The sequence below is a fragment of the Podarcis bocagei genome (genome assembly GCF_964188305.1).
Source record: "Podarcis bocagei genome assembly, chromosome: 2".
Lineage (NCBI taxonomy): Eukaryota > Metazoa > Chordata > Lepidosauria > Squamata > Lacertidae > Podarcis > Podarcis bocagei.
Genome location: NC_138126.1, coordinates 68,390,304 through 68,413,311, shown reverse-complemented (window position 1 = coordinate 68,413,311; position 23,008 = coordinate 68,390,304). Strand labels below are relative to the sequence as shown.

General features: G+C 43.8%; 1 protein-coding gene across 2 annotated transcripts in view; it reads right to left on the bottom strand.

Moving 5' to 3' along the window:
• Window positions 1-4,895: 4,895 nt before the first annotated feature.
• The window catches only part of GLRA1 (glycine receptor alpha 1), an 82,030-nt gene continuing 63,917 nt past the window's right edge, over window positions 4,896-23,008 (bottom strand). Inside the window, exons 5-9 of one of the 2 annotated variants that reach the window (XM_081181132.1) lie at window positions 19,731-19,813; window positions 18,207-18,344; window positions 17,183-17,397; window positions 13,276-13,422; window positions 4,896-5,365 (exon numbers count right to left, since the gene is read on the bottom strand). In XM_081181132.1, the coding sequence (XP_081037258.1) occupies window positions 5,051-5,365; window positions 13,276-13,422; window positions 17,183-17,397; window positions 18,207-18,344; window positions 19,731-19,813 (898 nt within the window). In that variant the 3' untranslated portion in view covers window positions 4,896-5,050. The remainder of the gene's footprint in view (window positions 5,366-13,275; window positions 13,423-17,182; window positions 17,398-18,206; window positions 18,345-19,730; window positions 19,814-23,008) is intronic. The other variant, XM_081181133.1, reaches the window with a different exon arrangement.

Here is a 23,008-nt window from a genome sequence, read left to right as displayed (position 1 = left end):
GGAAGGATTTTTAATAGTAAACAAACAGCAGGTTAGAAAGGATATCTGCCAGTCTAGGCAAAGATCCCATATAATGGTTGCTTATTTGAATTGGAGAGGATGGTCCTGTCTTGGCATAATAACACTGCAAACAAAGTGAAATTAAGAAGAAAAACACCTCGATTATAGACACCCACTTGAGCTGCCATAGTGCAAAAAGCATTTTGGTCCTGGGCACAGATGCCTTAGCTAAAGCAATGCCACCTTGATGCTCATAATCAAAACTAGTGTGTGATGCTGCATTGATAGCAGTGTTCCTGCGCCAGCCTAACAGATCCTGGGAAGCCATGTATAGGTGGAACATAACAACTCTTCTTCATTGGCAGCATCAAACAAAGACTTTACTGGACATTGACCTGCTCCCTTGGGACCAGCAGCAAGTAGAAGGGTCAATGACTGCGGCTACTCTGGTAAGGGGCAAGATTCAGATCCACTGAGACTCTGAAGCCTGATTTTATGTGCACCACCTTCAGGACATGCAGGAATGGGATGCAGCATTCAAACTTCTACCTCAATGAAGTTGAATAGGCCCTCCCAAAATTCTTTAAGCTGTTTGTTGGTACTAAAATTGAAGCATTGGGTGGGGATATTGCCAGATATTCTTTGGGGCTGATAATGGGTAAAATTCTCCAACAGGTTTTCCTCCAAAAATTCTCTTCTAAGGAATTTTGTCTCACCTAACATGGAATGAAATGCTATTGTAAGTTCACATTGGTGAATGAAAGAAAGCAATAGGCTAAGAGGGGAGGATTGGAAGGAGAAGGAGTAAAGGTTACTGCCTCCTTCAACACTATTAAAATAAAAGTAAATAATATTAAAATTAGATCCACAGTAGCACCCAAAGTTTGTGGATAGCAAAACTGGGGAGGCATTTGACCAGAACAGTCTCCAAGGAAGATCTGGAATTTTCCACTTTTCTAGCAGTTTGATAAAGCCGCACCCTACCCTTTTAGGTCCTTTCTAAGAAATTTCAACCTAGCCCAAATCTGAATTGATTAATGAAAAAGTCTTTGATAATGCAGAATGATCTGTCCAGCAGAGATGTGCGACGAGGGGTACTTGTGGGCTTTGGCAAAGGATGGGCAAGTCTGTCCATTCTGGTGAGTCTCAATTTATCACTTTTCCAATATTAAGTTAGCTTTTTCACATTTTCTCATAGAAATTCATCAGTATTTCAGAGCGAATTTCTCTTAAGAGATTTGTTTGAATGCAATATGCCTCAAATGCGCCTTTTTTTTGGCAAGCAAATTGGTCCAATATAATGCATTATTGTATGTTGCTTTCATTAACACTTTTAAAATGCATACCCCAACTTGGTATATACATTTCTGAATGGATTACTTGGCTGGAGAACTGTACTGCAAAATTCAGAGAAGGGCAGATTTTGAAGGATGGTTGTGTTTTGGCCTGAGTCAGGGGTGCCAACTTGAATAAAATATTGTGGGGGGCCAGGTAAGCACCACCCTGCATAACTGATCACATGACGCAGTGCACACACACCATTTGAATGGGAATGCCCATCAACTTTTGGGGGGGCCCCAGTCCCCTCAAATATTTCAAAGCCCCTCAAATCAAAGCCCCCACAGCCCCTGGGAATAGGTTTCTATGGCCTGAGTAATGCTCTGGGAAGTGTGAATTGGGTAGGTCCCCTTTGAGATGTGACCTGAACTGAATTGCTCCCATATCGCTAGCTTTGGCTATATTGAGACAGGATGCCTTGCGCAATGTGTTGCTAATAATCCAAGGGCATTTGCATAAGTGACATTCAGAAAGTCTTTTGGTCTAGAATGCTGAAGTTGCTTACACAGACAAGGGAGACATTAAGGAAAAAGAAAGGGCATCCTTCTTAGGGGAGGTCTGGCATGAGTCGAGATTTTACAAAATGAAACAGGTCTGTGAAAAGGAAGCAACATGCTATAGTACCCCGCCACGCCCAAAATAAAGGCAGGGGGTTTGGGTGGGGTGGCAGAACTCTAAGAAAAGATAATGACTAGTCAAAGAATAGGATTTAGCCATGTTTTGACCTCCTGGTCAAGCCATCAGTCACACCTGAGAAAATTTGGCTCGGTAAAGAGAAACCCAGTCAGGCAAGTCTGAACAGAGAACAGGCAGGTAGCCGTGCAAGCCATTGCTTCATGTGTCTTGGTTTGTAGCGTCTGTGCCAAGGTGAACATCAACTCCAGTTCACATGAGAAAGAATAAACGGTGGGGGAGGCACCAAGGGATTTTGTGTTTGTGTTGCATGTGTGCGAGAAGCTGTAGCTGTACACACCGCCCTCATGTCAGAGGGAGGAAGAAGGAGAACTCCTCCATCTGCACACTGACTCCAGACAACAACCAGGTGGCGAGCCGGCTTCCTGAGCCCAGAGCTTGTGCAATGGGCTACCCTTTGTGCTGCAGCAGATTCAGCAAGCAAGCTCAACGCCAGTGGCAATTGGGGGATGTAGACAAGACTCTGAGTGCAGCCCTTCGCAGCTCAGCTATAATGCTTTGGATTTCAAAGGGACATGTTTATGTTTCTGTGCACATGTGTACATGCTTTCTTTGGGAAGACAGCTTTCTGAATGAAGAAGAAGGAAAGAACAGCCTGCCACCAAGCTTTCAAGGAGGCCAGCAAATGCCCTGGCTTTTCCTTATAATCTACCCCTCCTGCATAGAACGGCATTCCCACCAGACACTTTCAAGCCACAGGTACCATTCCAGCATTTAATTGCTCTTTGAGTAAGAGGGCATCAGCGGGTCTTCCTCACCCCATTTTGCCTTTGCCATGAGAAAGAGAAGAAAAGACAAAGCGCTTGATTTTGCCACATCATGACCTCTTCCAGCCTCGCAACAATATATGCTTATGGGAAGGAGCTTTCTGGATAAAGGCTATAAATTCTCGGCAATTTCATCTATGCTTTAATAAAGCTATGCTTTACTTGTGCACTACTCAGGTTTCCTGGATCTCTTCCTTACACATCCCGAGTGTGGCAGACCTGACCATGTGTGTAAGATGCCTCTAGGAGCAGCTCCATGTGTTAGGTTAGCTGTGGGGAAAACCAGCCTTGCGCTGGAGTTTCCTGCATGTGTCTGCACATGTAAGCACATCAGTGAACCCTCGCTGGATCCAAGTTGCACATATGTGTCAATGACGGCCATGCTTTAGGCATTTGCTACAGGGGACATCAATGCAAGAAAGAGACTGGCCTTGTCTACTACAGCAATTGAAAGTGGAGAACTCTCCTGGTTTGGGCTACTGTTCTTTGCCAATACAGGGCCAACACTGAATGCGAATTGATTGTCCCGCTGAACCTGCTCACTAAATCTTTTTTTCATGTTAACTTTCTAAAGTGCAAGAAAAGGGGAAATTAATCCAAAAGCAGTAAGCTTGTGTCTGGAAGATCGTACCGAAGGACACTGTACCTCTATCCTTCCTCTTCTCTTTCACCCGTCCTCACCCCAAACACTGACTAAACATTCAGCTGCCCCAAAGGGCTCCTCACTGCCAGTTTTAACTTCCCCTGTGGAGCTGGTCGCCTCCCCCAGTCCATGTAAATGTGCATGGCTGTTTCTTCTCTGCAATGTAGCAGCGATGGAAGCCATACCGGGGGGGTGGGGGTGGGAGAAGAAATGCACAAATGGAAATCTCGTTCGTGTCTTGCTAGCCATGAAAGCTAAATGCAGCACCAAAGAGTTACAAAAATATAGTTGGGCTAGCAACCCCACTGGAAAATTACTAATGCTATGAAATGTCAAAAAATAATGGTCATCTTTTCTCTATAGATATATATCATTCTTTCCCATAGCCCACCCCAGGTTTACCAATTAAAATTAATTTTCTGTTACTTCTATTTACACACACACACACACACCACACACACACACCTTCTTTCCTGTAGTGCAGAATACCTTCCTTATGTGGGTTCATTTTAAAGCCTTAGCTTTTCACAGTAACAATTTGCTTTTGTTATTTAAAGAAACATGGCGAACATCTTAAGATTAATTTTTTTTAAAAAACCCCCACATTGCATCATGACTCCATGATCACACTGAGGTGAATCTTGCTGAAGGTATGAGTTGTGACTGAGTATCTCTGTCCCCAAAACACAACTCCTAACTCTTGCAATTTAAGAATTGGAGGTGCAACCAGCTTCTCACTGAAATCTATGGACACATCTCCAAAAGGATGTTCAAGGATGTAAGTTACAATTTTAGATTTAATGCCATGGATTTGCACCACTCTCTGAAAGGATATAGGACTGCTATCTAGCTATTGATATATATCTATATAATATAGGTTCTTTTTTCTTGGATCATAAAATGATTGCTTTCTAATATGCAACTTTGGCACCCCTCAATCTCTCCCAGTGGACCCTGACTCTTCCTTTCTTTTCTTTTTTTTTAAAATCCCCTGGCCCAACTCATTCCATCTTCAAACCATACACGAACAACATGGGGCAGTATACAGTATATGACTTTTTTCTCTTTTGCTTGTCATTTTTTTGTTTTGTTTTTTTGCTTTTTTTGCGTGCTTGCTTAGAAACTGGTATGGCCTTACAGAGCAAGAGTCTGGTTTAAGCGTAATTGCAATCCTCTTTGCACATGGAATCATGAATCATTCCATCGGCTTTAGAATCTAAGCTGTTAATAGGCTAAAAAAGGATTTATTTTTGCATTATAATTAAGCATGAATATATATTTAATATATTACACTGCTTGGACTGCCGCCGTAGCAATCCTAAACTTCCCAGTGCGGTAAAACAACTTGCCCCTCCCGTAATCTTACCCCACTCAAGTTTTCGAAAGCTTTCTTCCCACTGCCCACCCCCCGTAATATTCCTCAGTTCATATATTTTGTTTTAAAAGTCACCCACTTTGTTTTTTAAAATAGATATTGCCACATTCTTAAATTCATGCATCACTGCATTGCTATTGCACGTAGTGTGTATAGAGTAACCATCTGTCTTGCCTTTAACCACCATCCATCCTCATCTTCTTGGAATTCCACCTACGAACCTTGCACCCCAGCTCATGGCTTGTGGACATCTTCCCTTCGGACGATCTTGTAGATGATCCAGTAGAAAATGTTGAAGATGAGGAAAGCCATGGGGAAGCCGATCCGCGAGATCTTATCTATCTTCTTGGCCCGCTGGACGAAGAGCTTGCGCATCTCGGCGTCAGACTTTGAAGGGGGCGGCGCTGGGTTGGCCGTGTTGTTGTTGTTGGCACCCTTGACCGAGATGCCATCCTTGGCCTGAAGGCAGGCGGGCCCCATCCCGTAGGCCGAAAAGTTGAACCTGCCTTCTCCGGTGTCGTCCTCCTGAAATATATTAAACATAGGGCTCTACTTACAAATAAGATATAGACAGTGCACCCTTGCTATAAGGCTCTCCTACCATAGCTCCAAAGTCCCTGTGGATAGGTCCCTCTTGTGAGGCCTTGCTCGAGTTGGGCAACCCCCTCTTGGAGAGACCAGCCTTATAGATGGGTGCAGTACAATGCACAGATGCAAAGCAGGGGATCCATTGGAAAGTGGGTTGACCTGCCTTTCCTTCGGGAACCATTCCTTGTCCTCAACAAGATATCCCCTGTTTTGCTTCTGCCCCTCCTCCCCATCCATACCTTCTTTATTCTTGGCTTGCCCAGAAGGAGTGGGCTCCATGTAACTCATATAGCAAAAGTCGTTCCATGTGGATTTCTATGGAGTTACATGGACTTTGAGCAGAAAAGGCTCGTCCTTTAAAAGATACCTGCGTACAGCATCAGTTTTGATGGCCGATGCTCCTCTCTGTCTCTTTGGGGCTTTCCCTTTGCACTCTGTTTCCTCCCCCAGTCTCTTGCAGAGATCCTTAAGGTCATAGAGGCACAGCTACAGGCTCAAACTGGGCTAACAGTCATCACAAGGGATTCTGGGACTGGGTTCTGCCGGATTGTGGGAATTTGAGTGGAGCTTACGGCATCCTCACTAAACTTAAGAACCCAATAAAGAATATTTTATGCTTCTATGAGCTGGAGAAAGGCTACATTCAGACTGACCTGCCTATTTTTGAAAGAGTTAGTGTTTTTTTTAAATAAAAAATTAAAGATAGTGAGACGTCACCTACAGGATGTATGAATATATGTTATACTGTAAACTGCCCTATGCTCCTCAGATGAATTTAATACCATATTGGCCTGAATATAATCCTCACTCCCCCCCCCCCAACTCAGACCGTTAAAAGTTAAAGTGTGGCTTAAATTTGTGACCTTACAAAAATTGGCTTTTATGATATTGCTGCTGAATCAGACATCTGGTAAAATGGAACGGGTGTGAGTGCCTGCGGAATTTTAAGGGAGTGGCTTATATTCGGGCCAATACGGTAAATTAATTAAATAAATAAGAATTCTTGTCAGGGCCAGGAAAAGAAGCCAAAGAACTGACGGCCTTTAATTCAGAATATGAAGCAGCTGTGATGATGCTCTGAACACAAAGGTCATTTAGCAATTCCACGAACAAATCCTGGCCTAGATATTACCATATAGAAGCTTCTGTTTTTCAAGCTTTCTTAAATATCAGTACACACAGAGTAGGACATCCAGTTTAAGACTCTGCATTCATTATCATGGGTGAAGCAGGACCTTTCCAAGTTATATGCTGGGAAGCAGTTGGAGGAAAAGGTGTGGTGAAATTTGCCACCAGTTAACCTATGGACTTTAATTTAGACCAAGTTCCCTAGGCATGGCTTTTCCTTTTCCTTTCTTTGCAGAGTATCTTTTAAGAGCGGCCTTGCATGGTATGGATGAATTGTACCCCCACAAGTTCACAGAAAGGAAGTATGAATGGAGTTGAGAGCGCTTTGGCAAATCTGAGCAAATGATACTGAATGAAGTTTTGCTTCATCTGGAGTTCGCTGCCAGGCATATGACTTACCTATGGAACCGTTTAGTCTCAGGAGCAGGTTGGATCTGTAAGCGCATCATCCCTGTTTCCCTTTCCTCCCCTCTCTTCCCTGGGGATAGCACTGGCTCTCTACAGTCAACACCAAAAGAGTGGGGTCTCTTCTTTAGCTACCTGCTCTCTGTTCACAATGTCTCCTTTTACACCTTGAACTGGCACCACGCAAGACGCTGGTTTTGATGTTTCCAGTGTACTTTCTCGGCTGTGAAATGTTCTAAAGGTGGTATTCAAAGAGTTATCCGGTTGAGTTTTTTTTTTTTTTTTTTACTTTTTCCAGACTCCCTTCACTCCCATGTGCAGAAATAACACAAAGTGCTTTGGAAAGTCTGGGTTTCAAAAGCAAAGGGAACTGCTGCGCAAGTTGATAAAAAAAAAAAGGCCAACACAGTTTGGATGTGCAGCACTAGGTGAGGGAAGAAAATCTCTGAAATGTCCCTGTCTTTTCACCTTTGTTATCTGGAAGTTTTGCTCCCTCCTGGGCTCATTTCCTGTTTTCATTTTTAAAAAAACCATTAACAGCTTCATATCATTGACAATTTTATTACTGGCTTGCCTTAGAATCACAGACTTGGAAGGTACCACAATGGTCATTTAATCCAAACCTCTTTTTGCCCAACGTTGGACTTGAACCCATAACCCTGAGATTGAGCGTCTCATGCTCTACCAACTGAGCTATCCCAGCTCATTGTAACTTTGCATTTGGCTTGCAGGTCTGTGGCACTTTTTATTGTTTTAGTAGGTTTGTCAAGATTTCCTCCCCCCCCCCAATGAATCATTCTTGTGCTTTATAACCTCCTTGATCCTCTTGTTTAACCATGCTGGCATTCAACATCCAGATGGTCCAAATAATGTATCCTGATGAAAAAATATTCCCAGGGTCTAAGAAAGCCTCCCTTTCTTCCCCTCTCATCCTTCTTCCTGGGGAAAGATAGAAAAGGGGAGGTGATCTTATGCTGGTTTAATGGATAAAAGGAGAGAGATAGGAAAGATCACAGCATCAGTCTGCCAAGAACAGCTGCTCTCACTGCTAGCCAGTGTTCTGCACTGCATGTAGGTGCTGCCTGCTTTCAAGTACTTTAATAGATCTGTATGCTACTCCCCCCTGGGGAATTTCCATGCATGCATAATATTTGTCCTCAATTAGAACCAAGATAAAAGGAAGTCAGGAGTTCATAGAACTATTATTTCTACAGTTTTGGCACTAAACTATAAAAAGAGATTCCAATTTATTTAATAGGCAGATTTAGATTATGGTGACACAGGCAAATGTGGGTTATCAAGTTATTAAATGGAATTTGCTATTTTAATTTACGTGATAGATGAAGCGTTGAAAATTACCACCCAGTTAAAAGAGTAGGGGCGAGTTAAGAATTGGGACGGGAGGCAGTCTTTTAACCTCAAGATGACTTGGGGGCTTTTCAAAGGTGGTTTTTTAAAAAATGTACTGTCTGCTTATCTTTCTATTTTAAAAATAATAATAAAAAAGAATAAAATCTTGCTCTGGCCAGCAGGTGGCAGCAATGCGAAGCAAGAAACTTATCTGTATCCCAAGAGTCACATTCTGCATTTTAGCCGTACCACAAAGATAGTCTTCTGAAACTCATGGGGGTAGAAGCTCAACTCTAAGGACTTAGAAAAGTCTGTGTGGAAATGGTGGGTATATTTACATTTGGGAAGGTAAAATTGAAGCCCATTGTAATATTAAACTCCCACGCACCTAGTCATCCCACCAGCCAGTTTTGATATTTTTCAAAGAAAAAGCAGCCAGGAGATCTGGTTCAACTGCTTCCCCCCTGCCCACCCACCATGTCCAGTGCTAATTCTGGCACAAGATTCAGGAGACTAGGTGTACAGACTGATATTAAATCTACACCTTATTCAGAAAGAAGAAAGAGAAAGAAAAAGGAAGAGAGAGAGGGAGGGAGGAAGAAATGAAATGAAAAGAAAAGAAAAGAAAAGAAAAGAAAAGAAAAGAGCCTCAAGATGGTGATGAAACTTTAATGAAATGATAACTCAAATTAATTGTCCCTATGCATTTTGATTGAAATATTCCTCGAGGAAGAAGAATGGTTGAATTATATTTGAGAGATGTTGCCTTACCAGAAAAATAACATTGTTCAACTTTCCGTTTCATTACAAGTTCCCTTTATTTCTCAGTATCATTTTCAGGCTAGCCTCTTTTTTCCTTTCTCTTTTGTAGTTCCAGCCAACCTTTCTCCCTCTGCAGAAAGTCGACAGGCCACCAGAAAAAAGAAGAAGCAAAGTACCTTCACAGAATTTTTGTGGCAAAATAGTAGATTGCCACTCTTTTCCACCTGCTCAGTGGGATATTTATTCCCTCTTCTCCATTTGCTTTCGGCTGTTATGAAGTCACCCTCACAAACCCACCATGAGTGAGGCAGGCAAACAGCAAATGGCTGGAGTGGTAGCAGGAACACGTCAAGAAGCTGCCTTATGCCGAGAGTCACACCCTTGGTCCAGTGTTGGCATCCATCTGCCTTGACACAATAGAATGTGTCTCCAGGGGAGCGGGGTGTCAGAATTGACGTTTGAGCTCATTGACCAGAGATAAATGTTTTTGACAGACAGTTAAAAGAAGAGCAACATTGTGATTCCAATGTTTCCTTTCGCATTTTAAAGGAACAAATATTGACAAAATATCTTAAAAAAGAAACTTTGTTGCTATTGTCCTTAAAAGAAAGAACAATCAGAAGTTTTCCCCCTTGTGGGGGACTGTGAAACTGTAACTAATTCTAGGGAGCTTGCAGCTGCCAGATTACAACCGTGGGAAAGGACTTGTGACCTTGCAGGACAATGCCTTCAGAAGCACTGTTGGGTGCTTTCTGTAAAATAAATGCCCTATTGGATCAGTTAAGTCAGAAGACGGATTTGATGACTAATGCGGCTAGAAAATTTGAACAGGTAGTGGGAAACTATATGGAGCCCACCCAGGAACTCAAACAGGAGTGTGCCATGACAGAACAGTTGAGAGAAGAGGATGTTGCTGAATCTTGGGCACCAGAAGGGGAGGAACTTTTGGCCCTGCAGGAAAATGAGCCTTTGGATTTGACAAATGAACTTGGAAAAAACCAGATTTGGAAAGATAAAGTTTGGATCGATTTGGAAATGGGGGGTTGGACTGACCCCCCTATGCAGAGATGTTTGGACTTTCCGAGTCTGGCAATGGGCCGTCAGATGTTTGGAGCTGTGGGGGCTCCCAATTTTGGAGGGAATTTGAAACATGTCTTAAAATACCACATGGAGTCTAGTCTGGACTATGGGAAAGGGGCTGATTTGTTGAAAGGGGTCAAAAACACTACCAAGCTGGAGTTCCCACGAGTGAAAGGAAAATATGAAGAAGAGCTGCAGAAGGGGCATGGAAGAGACTTCAAGGCCTCGGATATAAGATCACCAGGTTAATGTGCCAGACTAATGGGATAAAAAGGACTGACAAACCCGGGACCAGGAGGAAGGGATGCTGGAAGAAGATTGGATTGTTCTTATTTCTTTTTTTATCATTAGGAATGTTTTATAAAATTGATGAATGTTAGAAAAATGTTGAAATGAAATTATTTGGCTCTTGTAAAAATGCTTAAAGAATTAGGTAAAAAGGTAATGGTTATGAGAAGTTGGTAAAAATAAGATTTAAGTTTTAAGGTTTTTTATAAGATAAGATGAAAATAGAGTAAGGTAATGTAATGACATAATACTATGAATTATGGAAAGGATTTGCTGTGACAACTATTAATCAAGATACAAGAAAAGGGAGGAGGAGGAGATCATAGAAAGAAGGTAATGAAAGTGGAGAATTTGAATGAAAGATTGAATTGTTTTTAACTATTTTTATTTTGTATTGTTCTTTTTTTTTTTACTTCTATTTTCTTTGTAATACTTTGAAAATTTTAATAAATATCTTTAAAAAAAAATAGAATGTGTCTCCAGGGGAAAGAAAAACAACTAGAGAATTACAGCACCTGCTGTAGCTGCAGAGACTGGTAACTCATAACTGTGCCTCCTGTGTTGCTTTTGCTGTGTTAGCAGCACCAAAGTGACCTCTCCAGGGTGCAAACATGGGCATTGTGTTTGGAGGTCCTGGGCTGCCCAGACAACAAGACTCCTCTCTCGGCTTTGCTGATGTGGACCAAAGGAAAGCAGAGCAATATATTTGGCACCATCTTGGCTGCAGGAGCTATCAGAAGGAGGCGTACAAGGTGCCATCCAACAGTCTTAGGGACTATACTCCAGATCTGTGTAAGGTTTACTCCATAGTCTTCTCTTCTCCCAAAGATGTCCCGAAAGACAATGGGTATGGATTTCCCCCTGGGGTTTACTCCAGAAGCCTTTCTCATGAATGAGTATAGACACAAGGCAGCAGAGATTTAGGATCAGAGTTTTCCTTATTCTAGATGGGCTACCTTCCCAGGTTGATAAGCCCATCTGCCCCCCCCCTTCTCTCTACAGCGGGTGCAGAAACTTGCTTCTTGATTGTTGAACTCACTCTTGGTTTCCTCCGCTCTATCTGCCAGAGCCTCTAGCCAGCTCAGTAGTAACTTCACTGCTAAGCAGCAGTTCTGTGGAATTTCAGGCAGGGAATGTTCCAGGCCCTACTTACAGATGCTGGGGATTGAATCATCTCTGTGTAAAGTAGGTGCTCTGCTACTGAGTTACGACCCTTTCCCACAAGCTGCCTCCTGCAAAATACTTTGCAAGTTATCGGAGCCCAAGGGCTAATGACAATATAAAGAGGAAGGTCTGAGCACAGCTTTAGCTTCTATGAAGCCCAAAGAGGAGGTCTAAAGCCAATCCTTTTTTTTCCACCTCCCCTGCAGCCCTCTCTGGTAAAGCCTGAACAAGACTACAAAGCACCTGTTTCAAGCTGGTTGGAACCCTGAACAAGAAGAGTTTGGATTTGGTATCCCGCTTTATCACTACCCAAAGGAGTCTCAAAGCGGCTAACATTCTCCTTTCCCCTCCTCCCCCACAACAAACACTCTGTGAGGTGAGTGAAGCTGAGAGACTTCAGAGAAGTGTGACTGGCCCAAGGTCACCCAGCAGCTGCATGTGGAGGAGCGGGGAAGCGAACCCGGTTCACCAGATTACGAGTCTACCGCTCTTAACCACTACACCACACTGGCGTAGAACTAGAGCATGCTAAGGGCTGGGGATATACTGCAATGTTCTGCTGTAGTCTCCACTTGCTGTTTTTGTCTCATATATGTCTTGCCCCATCAAAACACTTCTTTGGAGTAGGCAGGTTCAGAGTCGGGGAGGCACAAGGAGGCCTACCAAGTTCACCTTACTCCGCTTGAGGCCAGTCACTGACAAAGCGCATCCATACAGCTTAGCATCATTACAGTTGGCCAGTCAACCGCTGCTTAAAAACTCTCCTTCCTTGGAGGTTTTGAAGCAGAGGTTGGCTGGTCATCTGTCCTGGATGCTTCAGTTGAGATCCCTGCACTGCAAGGGGTTGGACTGGATGACCCTTGGGGTTTCCCCCCAACTCTATGATTCTATGATTCGGCAAACCCAACAGGGAGCTTGACTGGTGAGAGAGTTTGTTCTACTTATATAGGAAACAGGCTACTTCAGCAGTGCAGTTCTGAGACCATTCCTTGCCTCCCAACCCAGCTAAAGAAAGCAGCATGGACCCATGAATGATATCGCAGCACGTGAAGCAATGCAAACAGCATGACTGGGAGAGCTGCAGTTACAGGCACAGGCTCTTTGAATCGGTAGAGTTAACTTTTTGCAAAAACTGGGAGAGCAAGCTGAATGTCAGAGAAGCAGCTACTGCACTGGCCTTCTGTTTTGGTAGTTTCCCATCCGTTCTCAAATGCTTCTCCCAAGCCATTTTAATATAACACATTATGGGCCGAGTTTTACCCTTTACACAGTGGGCAGGTTTATAATGCCAATAATGGTGACCATTGGTGAGTAGCACAGCATTTGAAGGGAAGGTGTTTGCCTGCAAACCAGGGTCACCCAGATGTCTTTGGGCTACAGCTTCTGCCATCTTTGGCCATGCTTGCTGGAACTGATGGGAGATGGAGTGAAATAGATGAGTACATCTGCCCACCGTGCACCAGTGAGCATTGATTGGCTGTAGCTCCTGGCCCCTTCCAAACGATACGCAAATCTCCCTTTCAAATATGGCTGCCGGGCTCGCCTTATTGGCTCATCGCCAACGTGCTCCAATCTTGCCTGCCCAAATGAAATGGTCTCCAGTGCCCATTCTCGATCAGGCCAGCCTGGCCCCAGGACCCGTCCATTTCAGCTGTGCTCTTCTACACGGCTGCGTCGGCTCGCGTATCACTTACCTTATGGTGCCGCCTTCTCCTTCTAAACCTGAGCAGTTCCTTGTGCTGCCGGGACACAAAGTTGACAGCGGCGTACTCCAGCAGAGCCGAGAAGACAAACAGCAAGCACACAGCCATCCATATATCAATGGCCTTCACGTAGGACACCTGGGGGAGAAGAGAGGATGAGGCTGGCAACTGGAGCCAGGTGCTCTCCAGCCAGGTAGACCGGCAAGCCTAACAAAGTCTGCTCCAAGTTAGCTAGCTGGGGTGGTTCGGTTGCATCACTCTCTGCTTGAGGGAGGGCCAAAGCTAGCATAAATACCCAACCACTTCCAACTTTCCCAATATTTGTTGATTCATTTCCCCTAGTACCCATTCTCTAGTACAACTAAAAGCCAAGCTACACATTCTGCTAATCACATAGCTTTGCCTTTAAGTGTAGGAAGAGGTGGGTTTTTTTAAAAGCACCAATATTCAGGTTTTTTTTATGGGGGAGGTGAATCTGGATTGAGACTCTAGTCAATTTGTAACAACTCAACCATGCATACAGACTGGCAACTTGTGTAACCAGTCACTTAATGGCACAGATATTGAAGTAGCCAAATATTCTTCCCATGTCTCCTCCTCGTTCCACTACCCTGCCTTTCCTCTGCTATCTCCCTTGGTGGGCCTGTTTTCTGTATTGTCAATCCCACAGGGTAGAGATCCATCTTCTTCATGCAGTGCTAGGTGGGTGGCTCTATAATGTATTTATTTATTTACCAGAATGGATATAGTGCTTGCTTCATAGAAGACCTCTAAGCAGTTTACGAAGGAATATAAAACATGTTAAACATCATACAGTGGTATCTCGGTTTATGAACTTAATCCATTCCGGAAGTCCATTCTTAAACCAATGCCATTCTTAAACCGAGGTGCGCTTTCCCTAATGAGGCCTCCCGCTGCCAGTGCCCTTCCACCGTTCAGATTCTGTTCTTAGACTGAGGTAAAGTTCTCAACCCGGGACACTACCTTCGGTTTTGTAGAGTTCGTAAACCGAATCGTTCATAAACAGGACTGTTCTTAAACTGAGGTACCACTGTATTTGGTTGGTACATAATATAAAGCCTGGTAACACTAACACACACACACACACACACACACACACACACACACACTTATTATGTCAATGGAAATGGATTTCCCACTCCTGTATTTTGTCTTACAATAATTTTCCCCATGCATTTCAAAGAGATTTTCATCTCATACCCCATTTCACCTATCATACCTGTCTTAGTTTACTTAAGACAGCTGTATCCTACTGTCTTACACACCATTCTTCAGGCATTTGAGAAATCCTCCAGTATTTACAGTCCATTTATCTCACTGTCTTATAGAACAAGATTCCGCCCTTTTCTTTGGATCAGGTGTGGGGAACCTTTGGCCCGCCAGCCGTTGCAGAACCACAACTCCCATTAGCTCTGGCCATTGGCCCTTCTTCCTGAGGCTGATGGGAGTTGTAGTTGGAGACTAATGGTTCCCCACACTCACTTTCGGCACTATCCCTTTTAATATTGGTGAGGCAAATATCTCAGGGTCTAAACACAATCTTTCTACCCAGACAGAATGGATAGCTTTTGACCTTTGCTTGCAGTCTCCTAGCACACACACACACACACACGTCCACGCACAATGGGCAAAGTCCCCTCTTGCCCTTTGACAGAGAGCGAATGGGTTTGAAACATTACTATAGGGTTTAGACAGCACTGAGATAGAAAGGAACAATTGGTCCATTTAGCTCAGGTTGTTTCAGAGTAGCGACATTCCCAGAACTATGCCAGAGATGCTGGGGTCTGAACCGCAGCCCTGTTGCATACAGAGTAGATGCTTTGCCACTGGAAGCATCACAATTTTCCTGCAATACAGAACCTACTGTATATTTATCAAGTTTTCCCTATGAATAATTCCATTCTTCCCCAGAAATTTCCATTTGTAATTTTGTTGCCTGTAATTTTGTCACTGTAAGGGAATCATTTAATGTCAAGGTGCTTCATCTCAGCTCATTTGATCACTACACATATTTGGGTGAAGCAAAATCCCAACGGACTTTTTTTTTCTTGAAAGAAAAAGAAAATACACTTCAGAAGGGGATGATTTGGATCAGAGAAGCCAAAGTGGAGGGAGTACTTAATCCTGCTCTGATACTTTCTCTGCTCTAAATTGCCCCCCTTGCACCAGCTGCTTTCTTCCCCACAGAATTTCACATCTAGGAAGGTAAAGATGCATTTGGAACACTTTGTTCAGTTGTGGGTGTATTGTGCAACAAGAGAAAGCAACGTGCAGACTGGCAGGGGGGAGAGTTAGGTTAAGCCCACCAACCTCAATTTCTCCACCCAAAATGATTCTTCCCCAGATCAGCTTTTCTTTCAAACAGGTTTTATTACATGCATTTGCAAGCAAGGTTTAGTTCAGCCCTAAGAAATGATACTTTCAATAGGATCCCTTAAATGTGAACTGTAGCTATTACCTGGCTGGCTACTGTCAACAAGAGTTAAATTAGTTCTGCTTTAATGTCTTCTTTTTATTATTATGATTACCATTAATTAATTAATCCATACTAATAATTTTTGACAGTTAATTCACAAGCTGCAATTCATAAGGGCAGCTTAAGAGGGGAGAAAACAAGATGATGAAATGGTGATAACCAATATATAATGTGTTAATCACTAAATTTCAAGTCATTAATATTATATATTTTCTTCTAGGACTAGAGTAAATCTTCTGGTACAATCTAATTAAAGTGGGTATTCTATAAATGTATATATTTTAAATATACAGCTTTCAAAAAATAATTATTTTATTTTCTTATTCCTTACCTACTCTGAATCTAATTAAATGCATAAGTACCACTGCTTAAGTATTCCATGGTCTTTTTAGCTGATTCTCTATCTGAGGATCTTCTCTGTTTTTCCCATTTACTTGCAGTCACAATTCATGCTGCAATTATCATATTATTAACCTGTTCTTGGTCGTTTCCAGGGACCACATCTTCATTATATTATCAAAAGCTTACTGGAGAGACAGGTAATACACAAAATACCCCTAAAAAAATAACCTTTGCGACGTTATTCGAAAACTGATGGATTTTGCCATTGTTTCACTGCATATGGAAATAATCTGCTCCTGGAGAGATACAATGCCAGTGCAGACCCACTATTTCACTACTGATTTGGTTTAATTTAACTGGTGTTAAATGCTTTATCTTCCGGTGAAGTAATTACCCATTTGGAAGCTTACTAAAGAAAGTGAAAGGGATCCACCGATTATATACGCTAGGGGTTTGGGGTGGGGAATATGGGAAACAGCTGAGGAATATGCCAAGCTGGTGTTTTGAAAGGCGTTAGCTGCAAAAATCTATTTAGGGACATAAAGGTAAACGGACCCCTGACTGTTAAGTCCAGTCATGGATGACTCTGGGGTTGCAGCGCTCATCTCGCTTTACTGGCCAAGGGAGCGGGTGTTTGTCCACAGACAGCTTCCGGGTCATGTGGCCAGCATGACTAAGCCGCTTCTGGTGAACCAGAGCAGCACACTGAAACGCCGTTTACCTTCCCGCCGGAGTAGTACCTATTTATCTACTTGCACTTTGACGTGCTTTTGAACTGCTAGGTTGGCAGGAGCTGGGACCAAGCAATAGGAGCTCACCCCGTCACGGGGATTCGAACTGCCGACCTTCTGATCGGCAAGCCCTAGGCTCTGTGGTTTGGACATTTACCAGATTGGAATATTTGCCCATTCAGCCCAGTATGTCCTACTTTGACTGGCAGCACCAGAAGCCTTTCACACCACCTGCAACCCAATCCTTTAAAACTAGAGATGCTCTAACTGAGCTCTGCCTGCTCCCATAGGGATTTCTGAATTACCTGCTTCAAAGAGGACATGTTACCTTGGGCAAAGATGCTCGGGAACCGGAGCTCTGCGTGGTCATAGTGAGCACAGTAGTGATGCCCAGACCAACTCGGGCAGGCGCAGCATCCATGTTGATCCAGAAGGAGATCCAGGAGAGAATTACAATCAGCAGACTGGGGATGTACATCTGGATCAGGTAGTAGCCCATCTGCCGCTCCAGGTGGAAACGAGCTTCTATGCAGGTGAACTTGCCTAGGAATGAACCAGGAAAAGGTTAGCCTAATGGGGACCAGCAGGGGCATGTGAGAGTCTTGACAGGAAGCATTTTTAGGCAAGAGGTCACCTGCTCAAATAACCATTTCCTACCCAGGCCTGGGATTCAGCTATACAGCTGCAAATATAATATTTTAAGTGCACTATACAAATGTGACACTAGATGGTGCTGATAAGCTAATGGCAAATTCCATATATATTTTACGACTTTTTTTTAAAAAAAAAGCATTTTCACTGCGTTTTTTATATATACGGTGTGTCTGTCTATCTATCTATCTATCTATCATCTATCTATCTATCTATCTATCATCTATCTATCATCTATCTATCTCTGTGTAGATTCAGCCCTGGGCACAATTTCAAGGCTGCTTCACAGGTGACACTTTCCCTAAGAGGGAAAGATGTGCAGATTGCAACATCCTACTTAGTGCATATGTTGGGAAATTGTGTTGGGCAGTCAGTTCCCAGAGCAAAGTAGGCATAAGCTCTCACTTGCTTCCTGGTTTCTTTGCCCTTTCAAACAACAAATCAACAAGTATTTAGCAGTTTCCTATCAGGAATACTAAACTGCAACCCATCTGTGGGGATAGATGTGTGTTCTTCAGCCTGCATATGTCTGAATTGAAGGAATTGTTGAAACTAAAGAGAAGTGCTGAACAAAATGTGTGGAGCCAGAATCTCATCAGTTGACTATTTCTAGGGAGGAACGTTTGGCATATATTGGCCATCACTGACTTGCATTATAATGCTTAGCATGGTAATACAAGAAGTGCAAGTCCACCACTGACCTGTATTGTAATGCTTCGTGCAGTAGCGCAAGTCCTTTTCTTCCTTTAGGATGAACTGAGGCAGGGTTAAATCATCAGCAACCTGCACAGCTCCTTTCTCTTGCCACTCAAATATCAGATCGTTCATTGTGTAGCCAACTATAAACAGAGGGGAAAGCAAAACACTTTAGCATGAACTGTGATTTGCACTGGATTCAAATGCTTGGAGGGGCCAAGAAATAATAGCCCCAAAGCTGCTTTGAGTTAGGTGTGTTTCCCAACTCTGAATAGGTTCACTGTGGAAGGGATGTTGGGGTGCACACATTTGCAAGCGTGGATTAATTTAAAGTCATATAAAAAGAAGTGTACACAGGGCGAAATGGCAACGGGACGGGGGCTTAAGGTAAAATTCAGATGACCAACTGACATGGCTGACATTCACATCTAGTACAGTGGTACATTGGTTCTCAAACTTAATCCGTTCTGGATGTCCGTTTGACTCCTGAAACCGTTTGGAAACCAAGGCACAGCTTCCAAATGGCTGCAGGAGCTTCCTGCACTCAATTGGAAGCTGCATTGGACATTCAGCTTCTGAAAAACGTTCACAAACCGGAAAACATACTTCTGGATTCGTGGCGTTTGGGAGCTGATGTGTTCGGCAACTAAGCCATTCGAGAATCAAGTACAACTGTAGTACAAACCTTTTGTCTCTTAACAGCAAGATACACACATGTAATGGATGCTGCTCCCAACCATAGTTCACAATTTACAGGAGGGTCAAAACTAGATGCTAAGGGTAAATGCAGAACTGCTACCTAGAGGGGCCACTGCTCATTCAGTTTTCTCCTCCCCGTATCTGACACCTACATGCCTTGTGATGTGTCATCACGACATTATGCATTATCTGGGCTCCACCACTGGCAGCTAGTGATGTGGAGCAGAGGTGAAGAAATGTGAAATACCAGAGCACCAAGAGTTCTACTAGGCATCAGGCAGACACCAGGGAGTGAGGCACATGGCAGCCATTTTTGTTGACAGCAGAGCATTCAGCACAAAAGCCTTCATCAACCTGGTGCCACCCAGATATAGCTGGACTACAGCTCCCATCAGCCTCATAGGAGTTGCTGTCCAATACTATCTGGAGGACACCTGGCTGGTGAAGATAGTGCCCTTAAATGGACTCAACAGGAATGAAGGACAGAGGACAAGGGCTGATAAATATTGAGCGAGTATTGTATCACACAGTCTTCTCCAGACAAAGGATTTTTGTTGTTGCCCTCTACCCCAGAGTATTCTCCACTGAGAATCTGTTGAAGCAAGCTAAATTTAAGCTGGACGGCTTGAACACTGGCAGGGAGTGTGATCAGAGAAGCATGAAAACTTGCACATGACAACACAGTCTGTCCCAATGCTTCATCTCTTCCTTCTTCCCTCCGGTTTCTCTTTCATAATTGGAGGATTCAGCTAAGAGCTGAACAGATGATGCAGTGGAAGTCTGTGTGCAGAATGGCAGCTATTTTTAGAGGGGAAACCTTCAAGACTCACAGCTCTCCAACTGCATAATACATGTCTGGACGTCCATGGGGAAGTTCTTCAGATCCATGGGACAAGCCAGCGTCAAGGTGATCCTGTGAAAGGAACGGAGACAGGGATTCGAGATGCTTCAAGCTGATATGACAAGCAAGTTGCACTAAAGTCATTGGGGTGACAACTGAGGTGAGCAGGGGTCACCCTCAGGCCTACGGACAGGGGAGGGAGATACAGAGAGCACAACCCCCTGACTTCTGGAAACAGGGCCATGCTCCAAACATTAACTCCATTAACACTGCTTAATATTTATGCTCCCCAACATAGATATCTCCACATATGAAAAGGCAGAACATCCAGAGGAACCTATGAGGCAACCTTCCCTGGCTATGTAAATTCAATTAACTTTTTTGGGGGGGGCAGGGGTAGTATTAAAACATTAAACTCCCTCAACCAGCAGTTTGAAATGCTCCATCACCATAGGGTATATTGTGCCAAGGCTGATGATCACGTATGCCGAGGACACAGCTATCAGGTGAGGAGAAAATGTTCCTACATGTTCTGTAGCAAGAGAAACAGTGAAAGCTACCAGTGTCAGAATCAGATTGGACCCATTTCCCCCAACAACAGCTGCAATAACAGGAACACTTGCAGGTAATTGCATCAGAGAGAGACCCAGGTCAGGTCCACAACATTTTGCTACCTGAGGCGAAGGACGATATGGTGCTCCCTCCCATTTGCTATGCAGAAGCTGACTGGCAGCTGAATCGTACAACAACATTGGCAATGCAATAGCATCCTTCTGTGCACCCAAGGGCTGCAGGTGAGTTTTTAAGGGATGCCAGACAGGCCTATGGGACATACAGGGCAGCCGACAACTAACTCATTCTGTCTGCACAAGGATTTTTTAAATTACACAGCAGAAGGTTTGCCCCTTGCCTTCATTTTGCAGGTGCCCTATGCTCTGGAGGGTTTTGAGGAAACCTATAAAGATTGAAGGGGGTGCATAGTGGGGAGGGTGGGAAGCCCTACTGCAACCGGCAGAAACTCTTGTGCTGATGGAATTAGTGGGTTGGATACCCCCATAGCTCTGATCTATGGGTGGAATGACTAAGGGGCTCAGGAGGAATGGCAGATGGAAAGACTGCTGTTGCTGTCTCTCAAAATCTGTCACATGGCATGAGACATGTGATAGGGTTGACCTTGGAGAGATCCAACCCAGCTGATCCCTGATCTGTTCAATGTACGATGATGAACAAAAGGGCTAACACATTCCTACGGAAGATGCTGCCCCCCCTCTCATTGGGGTCCTTTCAGACCCTGCAATGGCCCCTGTTTTAAAATATATATTTTTTGTTTGTTTTTCTGCCATTCATTTGAGGATCACAGGGCAGTTTGCAATATAAAAAACACAAAATTACATAACATAGTAACGAACAAAAACAACACACATGGATTAAAAGGTCATAGATTGTTTAATTAGCCAAAGGCCTGGGAGAAAAGGAATGTTTTTGCCCGGCACCTAAAGGTGTTGAACAAAGGCACCAGGCAAGCCTCTCCCAGTATCCCCCATCCTGCTTAGGGAGCACAGGGGTGCAAGGAAGAAAGGGGGGCAAGTCCCATTGCATGAGCAGACCTCACCCCCCCAAAACATACTCTACTTAGCACACAAAACAACTTGACTCCATAGGACTTTCTTCTGAGTAGGCATGACTAGGGTCATACTGTAGATCACTCCACCTTTCCCAACACCAGCCTCCATGAGTATTGCTCCTCTGTATACCTTTCAGACGCGAGAGGTATGAGAACACATGTCTCTCACCTCTCCGAACAGAACTATAAATGGTAGGTCACCTTTGGTGGCAGTTGTTTTATTACCTACCTATTGTTAGCTGGAAAGCATTTCAAACAGCTGTGTGAATTAAAGCTTTAGGTTCCCAAAGAGCTGGGCTACGTGCTTGGACTACGGCTTTGCTGTCTGCTGCTTGAACTGAAGCCACCTCCTGGGTTTCCTCCCCCCTTCCTTTTTTGTCTGCATTACTACACTGGCTGTTTATTCTGTTCCTCGGCACACCAGCACGACACCTGCGACATGAGCCAGGTGTCCCCGTGGGATGTGCCCCTGTGCATTTTGGGATTGCACTGCAAGGCTTCAGCGAGCCAGAGTTTGCAAACATTGCACGAGTTCACAGAAAGGTAGTCTTTAGAATCTATTGTCAGCGCTTTCCCTCTCTAGCATTAGGCTGCACTTAACAGGAAAATTGCATATTCTTAATTGCATTCTTTTTAGGAGAGCGGGGAGGCGGCGGGAAGGGAGGTTCGGAGGTGGCTAGAATGGATTATTTCCAAATTGAAATCAGTGCGGTTATCTCAGTTCACATAGCATTAATCTGAAATCCAATGACCCAGAAATAACTGTGTTGAGAAATGGGGGGGGGGGATCCAGATCTATCTGGTTCTACTGTGTAATTTGCCCTCTCTCGAAATAATTTTCATTCTCCTCCAAGCAAAGGAGACTGAGCTGGAACATCTTTCAAACTGTAATATACCAGCATGCGGAGAATCCCCTTATATATTCTCAAATTGTACCAAATTTTCAAAGAAGTGCTGCTGCAAAGGGCAGCACTAATGTCTGTCGCCTGTTCTCTAGAATTTTTTTCTAGAGTCTCTGTGGTCCACTGAGGTATTGCCATTTTACAAAGCAAGACTACGTACAATGGTATCTCAGGTTACGAATTTAATTCGTTCCAGAGGTCCATTCTTAACCTGAAACAGTTCTTAACCTGAGGCACGCTTTCACTAATGGGATCTGCTGCCACACCACCGCTGTGCAATTTCCGTTCTCATCCTGGGGCAAAGTTCTCAACCCAAGGTACTACTTTCAGATTAGCGGAGTTTGTAACCCAAAGTGTTTGTAACCCAAAGCGTTTATAACCCGAGATACCACTGTACTCGGGATTTTGTAGCAGTGAATCAGGCACAATGAATCACGGTAAAGTGATCCTGAATATGGCTGAAGTTTACACACCAAGGGTGGGAAACCTGCTCCAGGCTGTGATTGGCCTTCTGGGTCTCCTCCTGACCATCAGCTGTCTGGCAGGGAGCAGCTGAGAGGTCAAAGGGCAAAGTGTGCAATTGCAGTTCCTTTGTCTGCAAGACAATCAAGGCAGAGGGGAAAGTGTCTTGGCAGAGAGGTAGATGCATTCCTTACAAATACTCAAAAAGTAATATATGAAATTTGCAATTGCCTGCATGTAGTTTTTGGGATGCACGTGCATTTTGAAAGTTGAGGTTTG